This window comes from Triturus cristatus, chromosome 8 (assembly GCF_964204655.1).
Source record: "Triturus cristatus chromosome 8, aTriCri1.1, whole genome shotgun sequence".
NCBI classification, from domain to species: domain Eukaryota; kingdom Metazoa; phylum Chordata; class Amphibia; order Caudata; family Salamandridae; genus Triturus; species Triturus cristatus.
Genome location: NC_140591.1, coordinates 1,095,644,445 through 1,095,659,669, shown reverse-complemented (window position 1 = coordinate 1,095,659,669; position 15,225 = coordinate 1,095,644,445). Strand labels below are relative to the sequence as shown.

Sequence of the window (15,225 nt, the reverse complement as noted above, 5' to 3'; positions counted from 1 at the left end):
CATTTATTTCTAGTTGTGTGGTGGCTAGTATCCCCTCCTGCGTATTAATTTCAAGATTCGTAGCCGACTGTGGGGCATTACGTATTATCCTGGCCAGCAACGGCCCTGCCCTATCAGCTTCTGCATGCTGCTTTTGGGTATATAAGGTGTAATCTAGTACTCGTAAGTCTTCCAGTAGTTCTGCATATTGAAGATTTGCTTCCTGTAGTTCCTCCTGAACATTCTGTATAGCCTCCTGTTCTAACTCAGTTTATTCTCAACAGTTTTGAGACGATGAAGTATAGCAGTACGGGCCCCTACCTGCGTACTAATTGCAACTCCCCGCAGCACTGTCTTGAATGCGTCCCACTCAAGCTGACGCGTGCTAGCAGTATGTGCATTCACAACAAAATAGTTATCGCTGTGGATAGCGCGTCCCTGAACACAGAATCCTCCAGCAAAATAGGCTGCAGTTTCCATGTCGGAATGGGTGTAGGCACCCTCCCCCATTTCACAACTACTTTAAACGGGTTATGATTGGAGAGAGTTTTACCTAAGTATGTAGTGTCCAACACATTAGCTACTAGGGACATTGAGCATTAAATGCTGTCAATATGGGTGTGAAGGCCGTGAGGTGGGGAATAAAAGGAGTAATCTTAGGCTGCCGGGTGTTTCAAGCACCATACATCACTTACTCCCCATCCACCCGCCCATCTACGCAGAGCGTCCGCTTGTTTATTGCTTCCTGTATTTTGAAATGGTGGGTGAGACCTATCCATATCTACATCAAGCACTGCATTGCAATCGCCACCTATCACCCAAGGGTAGGAGTCCCACCCCGCCAACGCTGTGGATAACAGGTCCAGAAATTTATCCTGCTCCAAATTTGGGGCATATATACTTCCCAATACCACATTGCGCCCATCCAGAGTACCCAGCAAGAACACATATCTGCCATTTACATGAACTCGCTGTTCTAACAGAGCAAAGGGGGTGCTATTCCATATCCAAATTGCGGCTCCCCTAGCAAATGCCAAGTATGAAACAACTGCCCCCTCCATTTCTTTTGCATTTTAAGGGCTTCAGCCTTTGTGAGATGAGACTCTTGCAGGAAAGCGATATGCACCTTTCTGCGGTTAAGCTGCACAAGGATTCTATGTCTTTTGTATATGGAACCAAGCCCTTGTACGTTCCAAGACGTGAGCGTGTATGTGCTAGAGTGCGCCATCTATGCCGATGTTACGGATAGGGACCTGTCTCATCTTCCCTGCCCTTGGTGGAGTGTGCTGCAAACCTATAATATGGTTCATGTCGAAACTGCACAATACAACTCCCAATACAACTCCCAATACCAGGTTCCCCCAGAAAACGTTGGAGGACCAAACTAATAAGCAAAAAAAATACCAAAGTGCAGTCGCCGTAGGGGAGCGGCAACCACCATACTGTTGCATACAGTAGCCCGCATGCAGATACATTATTTTCAGCGCTCCAACTCCAGCCCCATCAACTCAACGTAATCTTTAAGAACGGGACTTACAAGCGACATTATGTACATTGAAACACAATAAACAGCACTGTATACGATTCCATCTTCCGGAGGGACCCATACACCACCTTAACATTCGTTCATAGTCTGTGGAGTAACCGATGGAAACAACGTTAAACTATTCTCAGAGTCTGATTGGATTGTATCGTCCTCGGATGAGTGAACAGTCTTATCTCGGGATTGGGCGTTGTGATCCGCCAGAGCTGCCGCCGTCAGGAGAGCGTCCCTTTGACTGTCCGATATCTGCTCTGGCGATGGGCTCACACCGGTCTCGCCTCCACGTCCCCTGTTCCCCTCCGAGGTCGTTGTCCCTGTAATTCGCATCAAGGACCTTGCAGATCGACTCGGGGATGTCCCAGCTTGCGACACAGGCGGTGTAAACGTAATCTCCAGCCAGTCCTCCACTTCCTCAGGATTATCAAAAAATAGGGTTTGCTTGACATAGATGACCTTCAAGGGGGCCGGAAAGAGCAGGGCGTATTTCAGGTTGCGTTGTTGCAATTTCTTTTTGGCAGTTTGAAAAGTAGCTCTCGCTTTCTGAACTGTGATCGTAAAATCTGGGTACAGAGAGATTGTTTTTTTTCTCATAACAGATAGGGGCGTTCTCCCTTGCAGCCCGCAAGTTCGTGTCCTGGTCCTTCTAGTTCAGAATTCTGGCTATTCATGTTCTAGGCGGTGCCCCCACTGGGGGAGGCTTGGATGGCACCCTGTGTGCCCTTTCAACACTATAAAGATCCGATAGGCCCTCTTTCGCCACGTGTTCCCGCAGCCATGTTTCCACGAATTGGGTGGGATTGCGTCCTTCACTCCGCTCCGGTATACCCAGCAAGCGAACATTGTTGTGGCGGGAGCGTCCTTCGGCTTAATCCACCTTGTCCTGTAGTCCCCGCAACTGGCGTTGGAATTGCTCCATTTGGGAGGTATGTATAGTTTGTTGAGGCATCAGATCATCCAGTGCAAGTTTATTTGATTTCACCTTTTCAGCCAGTTTCTTGTGGTCTGCCTGCAGTAGGTTCAAGCTAGTGGTGTTTGTCCCAATTTGTGTTTCGATCGCCCTACGTGAGTCCCGTATCTCTTTTAGGATGAGGTCCAGCTTATCATGGTGTTGGTCAGACCCCGTGAGAGGCACTACCTCAGTGTCCGAACTCTGCATCCCCTCTTCGCGCAGAGCAGTGGTCGGATTGCCAGACGCAGGAGGATCAGGTTGTTTTGCCCTGGGGCAGCTCATTGGAGCAATTAACTGTACTTTCACTCCACAGGATTCGTGCAAAAAAGTCCCACAGGCCCCTGTTGGTCGTCACACTGTGTACTGCGTGCAGTCTGCATTGCCAACCGGACGGTTCCGTCTCCCTCTGAATATGCGTGGACCGGTAGGGGGGGGGGGGGGCCCTCACCCCCACCAGCACACCTCAAGCCTCCCGGGGGAGACAAGTATCGTAGAACAGTGCACGGGGGGGACCCCTTCAGCAATCCACCAGCACGCCTCTGTAGCGGGGATATATCCACCCCCCAGCTGGCACACTGCAGTATTTCTCCGTAGTGCGGGACAGAACGCAGGGCAGAAACAATGCTGGTATCAGTCTAGGCCTCGCTGGTGTGGCACCTCCCGTAGGCCCCGTCTGCCCTCCTCAGCCAAGCGTCTTGTGGGTTGTAGCTGTACAGCTCTCCCCAATATCGCCCGTCCAATACTTCCAGTGCCCTCATAAACGGAGCAGCAGCGCTGCAGTCCCACATGCACTGTCCTCCTCACAGCAGTTGAGAGCAGCCGGGCAGAAGTATACCAGCACCGGATCCCCACCCTCCCCCTCTCTCATCAAGCGCATAGGGCCATGACGTAGTATCAGGCAAGGCCAGGACCCAGTCTCTCCGATCACAACTGTCAGGAAGATCCCCCAGCGCGGCTCACCAGGGGTGCTCAAGTAGTCCTGTCCTCTTATACGGGGTTTCCCACAAATCACCCGCGGCCTTTCAGGGTGCAGCAGCGAGTCATCGCCTCCCGCGGCCTTCGGCTGCCATCTTGTCGCTTCCCGATACGGTAGTCTGCACATTTCCCTGGCCGACACACAGCGCGCACCAGCCCGCTCCACCACTGGCCGCCTGAGCGTTCGCGCCGCCGTCAGTCACTGCCTCCCAGATGGTACCCTCCAGTATCCGGCAGCTCCGATCCCGTCTACCGCCCCGTCCGGCCGCGCCCCGCCGGGTCGCAGCTCCCGGGCAAGTCGGCACGAACCCTCCGGCCAAGCAATGTCGGGTCCTTCCACAGTTGGGCTCGGGGCCACAGGTGCTCCGCTGTGCCCCGGAGCACTTTTGTGAGAATACGGCCCTCGTTCCAGCAGGATATTGAACAAAGTGTTGCGTCTCGGTGCGGAGCTCCATCAAGCAGCGTCCGCCATACTCAGCAGTAAGCCATGCCCCCCCCCCTTGTGTAATCTTTGTAAACATTTAGCTGCAAAAAATAAACTTATGGTTAGTTTAGTTCTCATGGTTGGTGATCTGTTAAGTTCCAAATTCGTTTGGGTGTGAGCAAAAGGACGATGCTTGTTTAGGGCAAGAGGGGATTTGGGATTATTACTTGATCATAGTCTAACAGTAGCTCATAGCTTGTTTATTCATAGTGGTGAAACAAGTGTTTTAAATGGGGGCAGGAAACACTTTTAAAAGGTTGCGGTATTCATGGTTAGTACATTTTACAGTTCACTGTCAACTTTGTAAGATATATTGCATAAACGTTTGATTCCTGAGTATTTTCTGCCATTCCAATCTGTGCCAGAATCCGGTTTATAATGTGTAGAACAATCTTCGTTTACCTTCAAACCCACCCTAGCTAGCTGTACTTATTAGCTCCGACTTTAAAATGATCATGAAAGTGGGAATTTATCCCCCTCTTGTTGTTACAGATCTTGCAATTGCATGTATACCTAGGAATATAAATGTGACATTTATTTTAATTATGTGTGTTAAAAATTTGACATTTTCACTTAAAGACCGTACTTGTTTCAGGAATACCTGAAATCCTTTCGAGGGACTGGGTCTGATAAAAACATGTGGAGATTGCTCAATAAGGAGTTGCTTCTGGCTCACTGCAATCTCATGTTGCTGTCTCTTTCAAGTAAAGATGTGCAAGAATGCAGACAAGTGTTCCAGAGGTATGTGACCACTTTTCCAATTGGTGTCCTTTTTAATTACCTTAATTGTCCGCTGACTCTTACCACTGCTGTGGCGCTTTTTTAACACATATGTGCCCTTAGATTGCAGCAAGAGCAATAGAGGTAGTTTAGTCATTCTACGTGTCTAGAGGAGTGCATGCTACTTACAGCGCAACCATGTCAATAAGAAATCATGTTCTGTTTGAGAGTGATCAGGACATTTGCCCCTCTTCCACTTCAACAAAATGCACAGTGTTGGTAGATGTAAGTCTCCAGAGTGCTAATAGGAACATAGAGTCCCAGTCCTATCCATTAACTCCCCTACATATGGCCATAATCTGACAGATTAGGCAAAGTCATCCTCATTTTAAAAACAGGGAACCTTGAGTTATTTGTATGTTGTTTAACTGCACCTGCAGCAATTGCATTGGTAGAGATGAATGATACCAAAATGGAACATTTTCACACTGGTAAGCGGGAGAGGTTGGAAAATAAATTGGGGAAATGTATTTTCCCCATAGGCTTATATTGTAAGGCAATCATGTTTGGAGACACCTAAAATAAAGCTTTTTAAACCAAAAAGATCAGTAGTCTCCCTCAAGAATTTGGTCTATTGCCACGTATACAGTATTATGAATATGCTTGATACACAAACATTTTTATTACGGTATCTGGTGTTTGGCGGTTTTAAGCAGTACTAAAATGGTCACACTGCCTTTGGAATGTTGTGGTTGGTTCAGCTAGTCAGGAGGTTTAGAATATCTGTGTTAACACCCCTTGATTGCTTCTACTCTGAGCCTTCCTTGTTTTTGTTTAGATAAACAGAGCAGGGTCTTGAAGTGGGCTGGGACAATGGCTAAGGAGTGTCTGCTTCTTAGGTTCACAGGGTGGGTGACCTTGTGGATGCATGTTGATAATCTTATTGCTCACATGCTACTGGGCATTAATGGATAGTAAGTGGCCTTTCCTCTAATTATGAAATCTTCCCCATTGCTCAGGCCCATGACCAATGTCAAAAGGCTGTTACCAACTCTTAACAACTTCAACAGAAGGGGTAAATAAATTGCAATTGGGTTATGATCTGTCACCTGGAACACTTATCAGAACACCAAATGGTCTGACTTTCCTGACTGTTTTTTCAGTTTTGATCAGACTCTGCAAGCTATAAAGCAGTATGCGACTGGCACTGATGATCTGTCCATTATGTTCCTGGAAATGCGAGGTCAGTTCTACATGCACGCTGGAACATTACTGTTGAAAATGGCACAGAACAGTGAGGCACAGTGGAGAGCAGTGACTGAACCCGCTGCTTTATGCTATCTTATTGCTTTCCAGGTAAGATTTTCTTTTGTCCTGTATCCTGTTTGAAGTTTGTGACAGTTATGTGATTGCTCTACGTATTCTTTGATTTTATATGGTATTGTTTATTATGATATTAAGAGCTATATCCCTGTTTTTCAATCTTATTTTCAAAATTGTTGTTCTGTTTCAGCAGAAAATAGCAGTTGTGTACAATTAATCTGGTTTAATTCTAATTTCCGATCTCTGTATTAGGTACCAAAACCAAAAATGAAATCTATAAAAGGTTCTGAAAATGAGCAAGATTTGTTGGAAATGCTAGCGTGTGATCGTCTAAGCCAATCAGGTAAAAATAAGTGTTGATTTCCACAATGTAGTTTGATGGCTTTCACGAGACAGCGGCTAACCAAAGTTTTAGAAACTGCTTTACATACAATTTAAGATAACCATTCCAGGTTTCTGAAGGTGTTGCCTTGCAATAAGTGTAGAGAGTTAACAAAGTGTCTTTGTTTCAGGAGAACAGAAATATGTTTTGGAGGACGGAAAATGTTTTTAAAGAGCCTCAGAAATATTTTGTAAGCAGCTGTTCAAGATTAATCTCGGTCTCATAGGCTGTATGATATTAGCATGCATGCATTTACAACGTATGCCTTTACCACTCATCCATTACGACGTAGTGCCTTTACCTGACAGTCCTTTACCACGCATGCCTTTACAAGGCCAAGTAAGTGTATATATAAGGTAAGCAAAACTATATATGTATATATTCCACCACGACTTTCAACCACTTACAGACCTAATCCCATCGACCAGTTAACCCATACTCTGTCAGGACTGCTCAGGCAAACTAGGAGGCTGTGGTGTTCTTGGACATAAAACCATTATACCTTACTCCATAATTCCTACTCAACACTTTACATCATTCGCACCACTCCAAGTAGAGTTCTCTTCTGCACTGTCGAGTAAGCCAAGATGTATTTTTATTATGCCCAGGCGGTCACTTGAGAATGGTCACCTCCCTTCCTTTTTACTCTAGTCACCAGCCTGATTTTAGTCCTGGCTGTGCACTGAAAATGCTCCTTCAGTGGTAATGACAGAATCCTCTTGAAGGTTTACATGAAGATTATTATCCTACCAGATCTAATGCCAGTATTCTGTGGTGTGGAACATAAAATACTCTTGAACACTCTTTAAAACATGATGGACATTGATAGGACTGTATTTAAATGGTTCAGTACATACCTTTCCGAACTTACTCAACTAGTTACATTAGAAAATCCTTCTTAGACCATATCCCTTTGCCTTTTGGTATTTGTCGAAACTCCATACTTGCAATATAAAAAAATGTAATTTTGTTTTGTTTTTCAGCATATAATGCCAATTTTTATATTGGTAAAATAATTCTGGTAGAAAGTATTATTAACCTTATGCACAGTTAGGAAAAGAAAACGGTATTACTGCACTATTGCAACTTGTTAAAACAATTATCTTTGCCAGACGCTTTCTGTTTGGGTCCCATTGCTAGACGCGGTGCAAAGTCGGTAGGTGGCTAATAACATCACTTTGAGGACTCCAGTATCTGCATTCACCTGATAATAGCCCACTATGGCAAATAGTGACTAAGGGTGGTCAGATTGGTGTGATCTGTTCCTGCTTCTTGGCATTCTAACTGTCTATGAGGCAAGCACTCAGTGTCTAGAAATGTAGACGTACATGAGTCGGCAGAGTCCTTAGATTGTGGTGCACTGCTCTGTGAATCACAAATGATGGTCTCTGACAATGAACAGCCATGGGGGCAACACCACTTTCATCGCCATAGCTTCTGATTTATACTCTAACTGCAGAGTCCTCTTCTTTAGAATATTCCCCAGGCACCAGACTGGATTTGGAAGTTTTCACAGCAATTCCCCTATGCGTCGCTGTAGGAAACTGGGTTTCTGTTGCAGTAACCCCCCCACTTTTTGCCAGACTACTGATGCACTTTGACTTGATGTGCCCTGGGTCCCTGCCAATCAGGTTCCCAGGGCCTGTGTTCTTTCCTCAAATCTGTACATTGTACCCCTAATTGGCACCTCTCTGGCCACATGTCAGTCCCTTGGAAAAGGTACCATGGGTACTGTGGCCGGGGAAGGCCTCTAAGGGCTGCAGCACTTACTGTGTAACCCTTAGGGCAGACAGACAGACAGACTGACACCCCCCCACACCCCTCTCTACACCCCTACCTTCAGATTTTTGCAGGCTGTGTGTTTTGGTGCAGAGCAAGTGAAGAGTCGACCTGGCACACATCCCTGTGTGCCATGCCTACAACCAACTGCCCTGGCATGGATCAGTCACCCCTCTAGCTGGGTGCACTATACCAGTGGTGAGAGTACAGGTGCATGAGCCCTGCACCCCTACAGTGTCTAAGTCAATTCTTAGGCATTGTAAATGCAGTGCTTCCATTAAGAGTATATGGTGCTGGGAGCTTGTCTTATGAACTTCACAGTACCATAATGGCTGCACTGAAAACTGAGAAGTTTGATATCAAACTTCTCATCACATTAAACCCACATTGATGCCAGTGTGGGATTTAATGAAAAATGCATTCAGAGGGCATCTTAGAGATGCCCCCTGAAAAATGACCAGCCTCTGGTGGGTTCCCTGACTGGTACACACATACATATTTCTGGACCCCTAGGGTGGGACCCTTTGCTCCCTGAGCCCAGAAACAAAGCCTTTCCTGGGCAAGGTGTTCACACCTCCCCAGGCCAGGGAAAGCCATCTGTGGCAGGGGAGCTTCAACGTCCTTGCAGCCTTTGTAATGCGACCCCCTGCCTCTCCTGCTATCAGGAGCAGGCCCCCTTCCTGTCTCCCCTCCTTTTCGGCAGGAAGACTGGTGGGAAAAACTAGCCAGCCAGAAGGTGTGCCCTCCTCTGCCAAACCCACCCATCAGGTGGCGGAAGCGAGGTGAAGCCCACTCTTCAGTGCCTGCCATCTTGCAGATGGCAGGAGCTCCCCAATCAGGATTAGGGATTGTGCTCAGCCCCCCACGTGGTGTGAGCACACCAAGGGTGTAGTCACCCTAAGGTCAGTAGCCCATTGGTTACTGACCTCGAGACCCCTAAAACGCCCCCTAAATACTGTATTTAGGGGGCAGCCCTGAACCAAGAAGGCAGACAAGAAACCAGAAGAAGAAAAGGAGGACCGAACAGCCATGCGGAAGCTAACAAGAGGAGGACGCCCACTGACTTGGCCCCAGCACTACCGGCCTGTCCCCACCTCGAATCTGCTCCAGCGAAATCCCGATGTGTCCTACAGCCAGCATCCTCGAGAAACCCAGAGTGCATGTCTGCCTTCCATCCCAAAGACTCTGTCTCCTGTGAACACCGAATTTGTTCATCAACAGACTCTAGCTCCGCAAGGATACGCTGGTCTGCACCCAACGCCCACGGCCCGAGTTCGAGTGGCCCAACACCAAGAGGAGGTCTCCCCAGCGATCCTGATCCGAGATCAGGTGATCCCTGACCTGCCTCAAGCCTCCAGCCGACGCCTGCAGCCTCAAGCCGGAAGGTCCCCCCAACCGCGACCAGGAGCTGGTAAGAAGATCCGACCCTAAAAGCCACCCCTGCACCCGACACCCCACGGCCTTGAGTGGCCCAACCGGTGCCTAACCAACCCCCAGCAACCCAACTGACCTCTCCAAGTGGGGGTCGCACCCAGAAGACCTTCGTCCCTGAGCCTGCTGTGTTTTTGCAAACTGGAGACTCCCCATTGAAAGCTACAGGGCGCCCGACGCCAAAACAGCACTCTGCACCCTGCCGTCCCAGTGCCGCTGAGGGTGCACCTTTTGTGCTGGCTTGAACCCCCTTTTGCCCTGAGCTTATGTCCATGAGCTTTGCTCCCACAACCCAGTGGCCTGCTCGTCAGCAGCCACCAACCGGAAGTCCCCTATTCCCCATTGGATAACATTGGACCTCAGCACCCTGCGCCTGGCCGTCCTAGTGCCGCTGAGGGTGTAACAAGAGTGCATCCTTGACCCTGAGGGATCCCTGAGTGTAACTCCAGAATACCAACAAAGTACTTACCTGCTAACCGAGAACACTATTTTCCTCCATAGGATAACATTGACTGTTTTTCTATGAAAAGTTTACAAGTGTGGAGTTTGATAACCTAAGATATCCTTTTAAAATTGTACTAAATGACAAACGCTTTTACTCACCGGTTTACTAGTGCAGTAGCCAGATATACTGTACTGTGTAAGAAAAGTAATCTGCCAAGTAATTTACTTGTCATTTTACTAAAAAGCTTATACAAAGTATATGTACTGTATTTCCAAAGCATTACATTTTCAGAAACAATACAGTAATCAAAACAAAGTGCATATACAATTGCAATTCAAACTGTGTTTCAACTGCATTACTACTGTGAAGTATTTATTGCTTACCTGCGCCAGGCTTGCTTGGTTCTAGAAAGTAAAATAAAAAGAATATTGTTATACAAAAACAGTTGGTCTCGAGTTCAGTCTTTGAGGGTGTGAATTCATTTTCTGACTGAGTGTATACAACAAATGCTTAACTCTGTCCTCTGATAAAGCCTTACTGCTCTACCACACTACCACAAATAGAGCGTGAGGTACTATCTACTTTACCTCTGCCTACCTGTTGGGGTCCACTAGACTCTGTGCAGACTATACCTCACTATGCTATAGTATATACAGAGTCGGCTTTCTACAGTCGCTAAGTAGTGGCATACGGTGCCGCGCTGGATTTGTTCTACTCTGGATGTGATTGAGTGGAGTTGCATACAAGAGCCTTCTCTGCGCGTGGACGTCGGTTTGTTTTCTTTTCCACGCCTTCATACCTGGATCCGGTACCTCCGCTTACTTTTTTCACTGGTTGACAAATTCCATCTAAAACCTTTCCCACTGTACAAGGGAATGATGTCCCCACTGAAGACTACAGGGTTCAAACTGTAGTGTGACTATCGGAAACAGTTGTCAGTGAATGACCCGCACGAGGTGTGCCTCTGTTTGAGCTTGGGGCATGACTCCAAGTCGTGTGACGACTGTGCTCTCAGGCACCCAAAGGGGAACCAGGATTGTGAAGCGAAACTATGTGTCACTGAAAGAAGTTACGGGCCTCTCATAAGTTCCACTTCAAGTCGAGAGTTCTGACTCTTTTATACTCTTGAAATTCAATCCTATGACCGGTCCTCTTCGCGGTCAAAGTTGTCTCGTAAGCCTTAATTGAAGCAGGACTCTACCCCATCCTGTCTATGCAAAGAGAAGCTGGGACAGCAACAAGGTTATCAATTGATCTCATTCTTGATGGCAGAGCTGATTCCTCAACTGGTCATATTGCACTCTTCACTTTCCTGGGCTACCAGCAGCACCACAGTTGGTCGAGGACTTTAAGGAGATCATGCTGGATACTTTTGGCAGTCGTCCTGTTCCCTCTGGTGGGGGCCTCAAGAATCCACACAGGCCTGTTGTTCGGTTACCGCTAGTGGTTTCCCCTCTGCGCCATTTGTGCCCTTAGAATCTGCCATGGGTTCTGCACCAACTCTAATGCAGACTTCCATTGCGGCTCAAGGACCTGCTCTGTCCCCTTTTCCACCAATCTCGATCCTCATGGTGCCTGCCTCTATAGCCTCTACCGACTACAGTGTCTGACCTCAAGTCATATCTGCTTCAACCCCAACTGAGGTCACAACTTGACTCTACTCCAGTGCACCTGCATCTGATCCCTGCATGCGCTGATTCAGACAAAGCACTTCCTCTTCCAAGAGGGCTTCATCACCTTTTTGCCTCTAATTTTTATAATCCCAATCGTGATTATGGAGATGATTTACCCCCACTCAATGATGATATCTGCATGGACATAAAAGTGGCCAGTGGTCTGCATACCTCCACTAACACAGTTTTGATTTTGTTACTTGGGCCCCAGTGGAGAACAGCACATCATTTGCTGTAGTGAATAGACATGCAGCTGAAGTCCTGGACATACAGCTGCCTTCACTTGAAGTTGAGACAAATGTCCTTACTGAGGTTTTGCAACCTGGGCCTGCCCGATCTGAAGCCCTACCTCTATTTAATGAAGCAGTGACTGGGGTGAAGCCTTGCCTTTGACTACCTGTGAACAAGCAGGTGGCCACACTGTTGTCCGGCAACCTGGACTTTTCTTACCAATCACTCCACTCCTGATAGTTGTTTGATCCAAGCTTTCACCAGTGCAGCCAGTCCTAATACATTCCCAGTCACCCCTCAAGACAGTCAAAAAGGATTTAATTTTCGTGAAATGGATGTTCCCCCTCCTCCAGCTTGCTGTTGAGGTCTGTCAGTGCAGACTGCATATTCGGTTATTATACGCACACCCTTTTGGACATTGCTAGCAAGAACTTTTCGGCAGTCCCGGAGAAGTTTCAGCCCTCTGGCTCAAAATATTCAGATCAATCGGGATGCAGCAAAATGTCATTAGGGCTGGCTTAAATACTGCTGACTGCTTGGGGCGTGAGGTGAGCACTTGTGTGTTGCTCTGCCGCCACGGGTGGATGCGATCCATTGGCTTTTCAGGGAATGCGCAGCTGTGTCTAATGGATATGCCTTTTGATGGGTCTCACCTCTTTGGCAAAACGGCTGATTCGGTTCTTTAACACTCAAAGAAAGCAGAACCAGAGTGCTTTCCTTGGGTCTTTCCACCCCTGACTCAAGATTTCCTCAGCAGTTTCTAGTTTACTCCAGAGGGCTGGCGTATAGAATCTTCCCCAACACAGCAGTCAGCCCAGTCCTTTCGAGCCAGGGCTAGGGATGAAGCAGACATCCTGCTGGTCAGCATGGACACCGTTCCACTCATCTGCCCCCGTGCATTAGTCTCCAAGCCGGTTTAGCTTGCCCTTTGCGGCCCACAGCCACCCAGTGTATTGAACCATTAGCCATTTTCTTCCAGGGTGGCAAGCCATCACATCTCTCACATGGATACTCAAGATTGTCCAGCAGGGCTCAGCCCCACCATTCTTTTCCGACCCTCAATGCCCTCCAACATTAGAGTGACTTTCAAAGGAGTACCTATCCATCTTGATGCAACAGATGCAGGCTCCACTGGCCAAAGGGGCCATCGAGAGTGTGTTGGCCTCTGAAGTAAAGACAAGCTGGTATTCTTGCTGTTTCCTCATGCCGAAGAAGGATGGAAGTCTTCACCCTGTTTGTATCTTCACCCTGTTTGTATCTTCACCCTGTTTGTATCTTCACCCTGTTTGTATCTTCACCCTGTTTGTATCTTCACCCTGTTTGTATCTTCACCCTGTTTGTATCTTCACCCTGTTTGTATCTTCACCCTCTGAATGCCTTCCTATGGAAGGACACATTCAAATTGCTCACTCTGATCCAAGTTCTGGATGTAGGTGACTGGAAGGCTGCCTTTGACCTGTAGGATGCATACTTTCATGTGCCCGCCCTACAGTCCCAAACCAAGGTCTGCTAGGAGCTTTTTCAGTTTGGTTTGCTCACCTTCAGCCGTACCAGCACCATTCTAGTGTTCAGGAAAGTGATGCCGGTGGTTGCCGCATATCTTCAGCTGTTAAGGATTCCACTTTCCCACTATCTCTGACTGGTTGATGAAGGTGGGCTTGCCACACTTAGGCGTAGACTATATCCAGATAATAGCAAACCTTTTGTAATCTTTGGGGTGCTTGATTAATGAGCCTCCTCCTTCAGAGCTCTCCTGAACGCATTGCAGTTCAGTGCCTTCCCTCCCTCCAACAAAACCAGGACATTCAGGCTATGATCCTGATGAAATTGTCAAGAATTGTGCGCAGTGGAGTTACCAAGAACACACACTCTAGGAGATTCATTCAGGCTAGAGTGGAACATGGGACTCCTGTGCGTCTTTCTATCACTTCCTCTCCTGCCCAGAGTTCTGAAGATGATCAGGAACATCTGGGCCCAAGTCATCCTAGTCGCCCTGGATTGGGCCATTAGTGTGGTACCTGGAACTTCAGGACATGAGCATTTGTTCTCCCGTCAGACTAATGCTGCAGGAGGATCTTTTTTCACACCAGTAGGACAAGGTTCTGCACCTGAGCCTGCACAATGTTTACCTCCATGCATGGTGACTGAGCTGCTGCAGTTGACTGTGTTTGATTATGCAACCTGAGGCTGTGGATGTCATCCTCGCATCCTTGTATTAGGTTCAGCTAGACTGCGTGCTTGGACACTTTTTTGGCCTGGTGTTGAGTCCACAACACTGACCCCTTACAAGCCAAACGGTTGGATGTATTATTGTTTTGTCTTTCACGAAACAAGATATTGCAGTGGGCGCTCTTGAAGGTTAATTGTCTGCCCTTTCGGCCTTGTTTTGTTTGCCAGACCAATCGTCTTTGTTTAAATCACCTGTTGTGATGCGTTTTATTAAAGGTTTGATACCCATATTACCTCCCAAACCATTTGTGATGTCACAGTGGGATCTTAGTTTGGTTTTAACTTTCCTTGTGTGTACTCCAAGTGCATTCAAACATAGCTGCTCACTAGGTCTTCTCACCATCAAAACAGTCTTTCTCATCGCACTCACTTCAGCTTGTCACATGAGTGAGCTTCAGGCTCTAGTGGTGCAGCCACTGTGCAATGCCCTGTTCCCAGACAAGCTGGTGCTGTGGACCAAAGCAGCCTTTTTGCTGAAAGTCGTGACTTCATTTCATGTTGGTGATTCGCTTTCCCGTTGTTCTTTGTTTCATCCCCTTGAAACTGATACCCCATCACCTGAAGGGTGAGAGAACTGAGTTTTTATGTAGATCACACCAAAGACCATTGGTTGGACGCTGAGCTCTTTGTGGAATGTTTCACAGGCAAGATGGTGCAGAAAAGGACTGGGCCACAGTCCTCTGCATTAAGATTTTCTACTCACTCCATCTCGCACACACACACACAAGCAAACTCCATAAAGACTTGAAGGCTCATTACACCAGGGTTAAGGCTGCTACTACTGCTTTGGCACATGGAGTGAGGGTTCTTAACATCTTTCAGGCCGGGACTTGGATGTCGGTGTGCACGTTTTTGAAGCAATACTGCCTGACAGCCAGGTCTGACATGAGTGGTTTTTCAGCAGCCTATTTGGACAGACCTTCTACTTTGAGGATATGGGGTACTGCTTTGGTACTTATCCTAAATGTGACAAATCTGCAGCTAGAAATGTCCATCAGAAGAACAAGTTACCGACCTTCAGTATAGCTCTTTCTGGTGGGTGCTCTTTCTAATCCCAGGATCTTCAATGCCCTTCCACCTCC

At 47.4% G+C, this 15,225-nt stretch overlaps 1 protein-coding gene across 1 annotated transcript in view; it reads left to right on the top strand.

The window, feature by feature from the left end:
- Positions 1-15,225, top strand: part of LOC146805425 (E3 SUMO-protein ligase RanBP2-like) — a 427,039-nt gene that overhangs the window by 75,676 nt on the left and 336,138 nt on the right. The window contains exons 6-8 of the mRNA XM_085622638.1: positions 4,526-4,671; positions 5,814-6,006; positions 6,226-6,316. Of these exons, the coding sequence (XP_085478764.1) occupies positions 4,526-4,671; positions 5,814-6,006; positions 6,226-6,316 (430 nt within the window). The remainder of the gene's footprint in view (positions 1-4,525; positions 4,672-5,813; positions 6,007-6,225; positions 6,317-15,225) is intronic.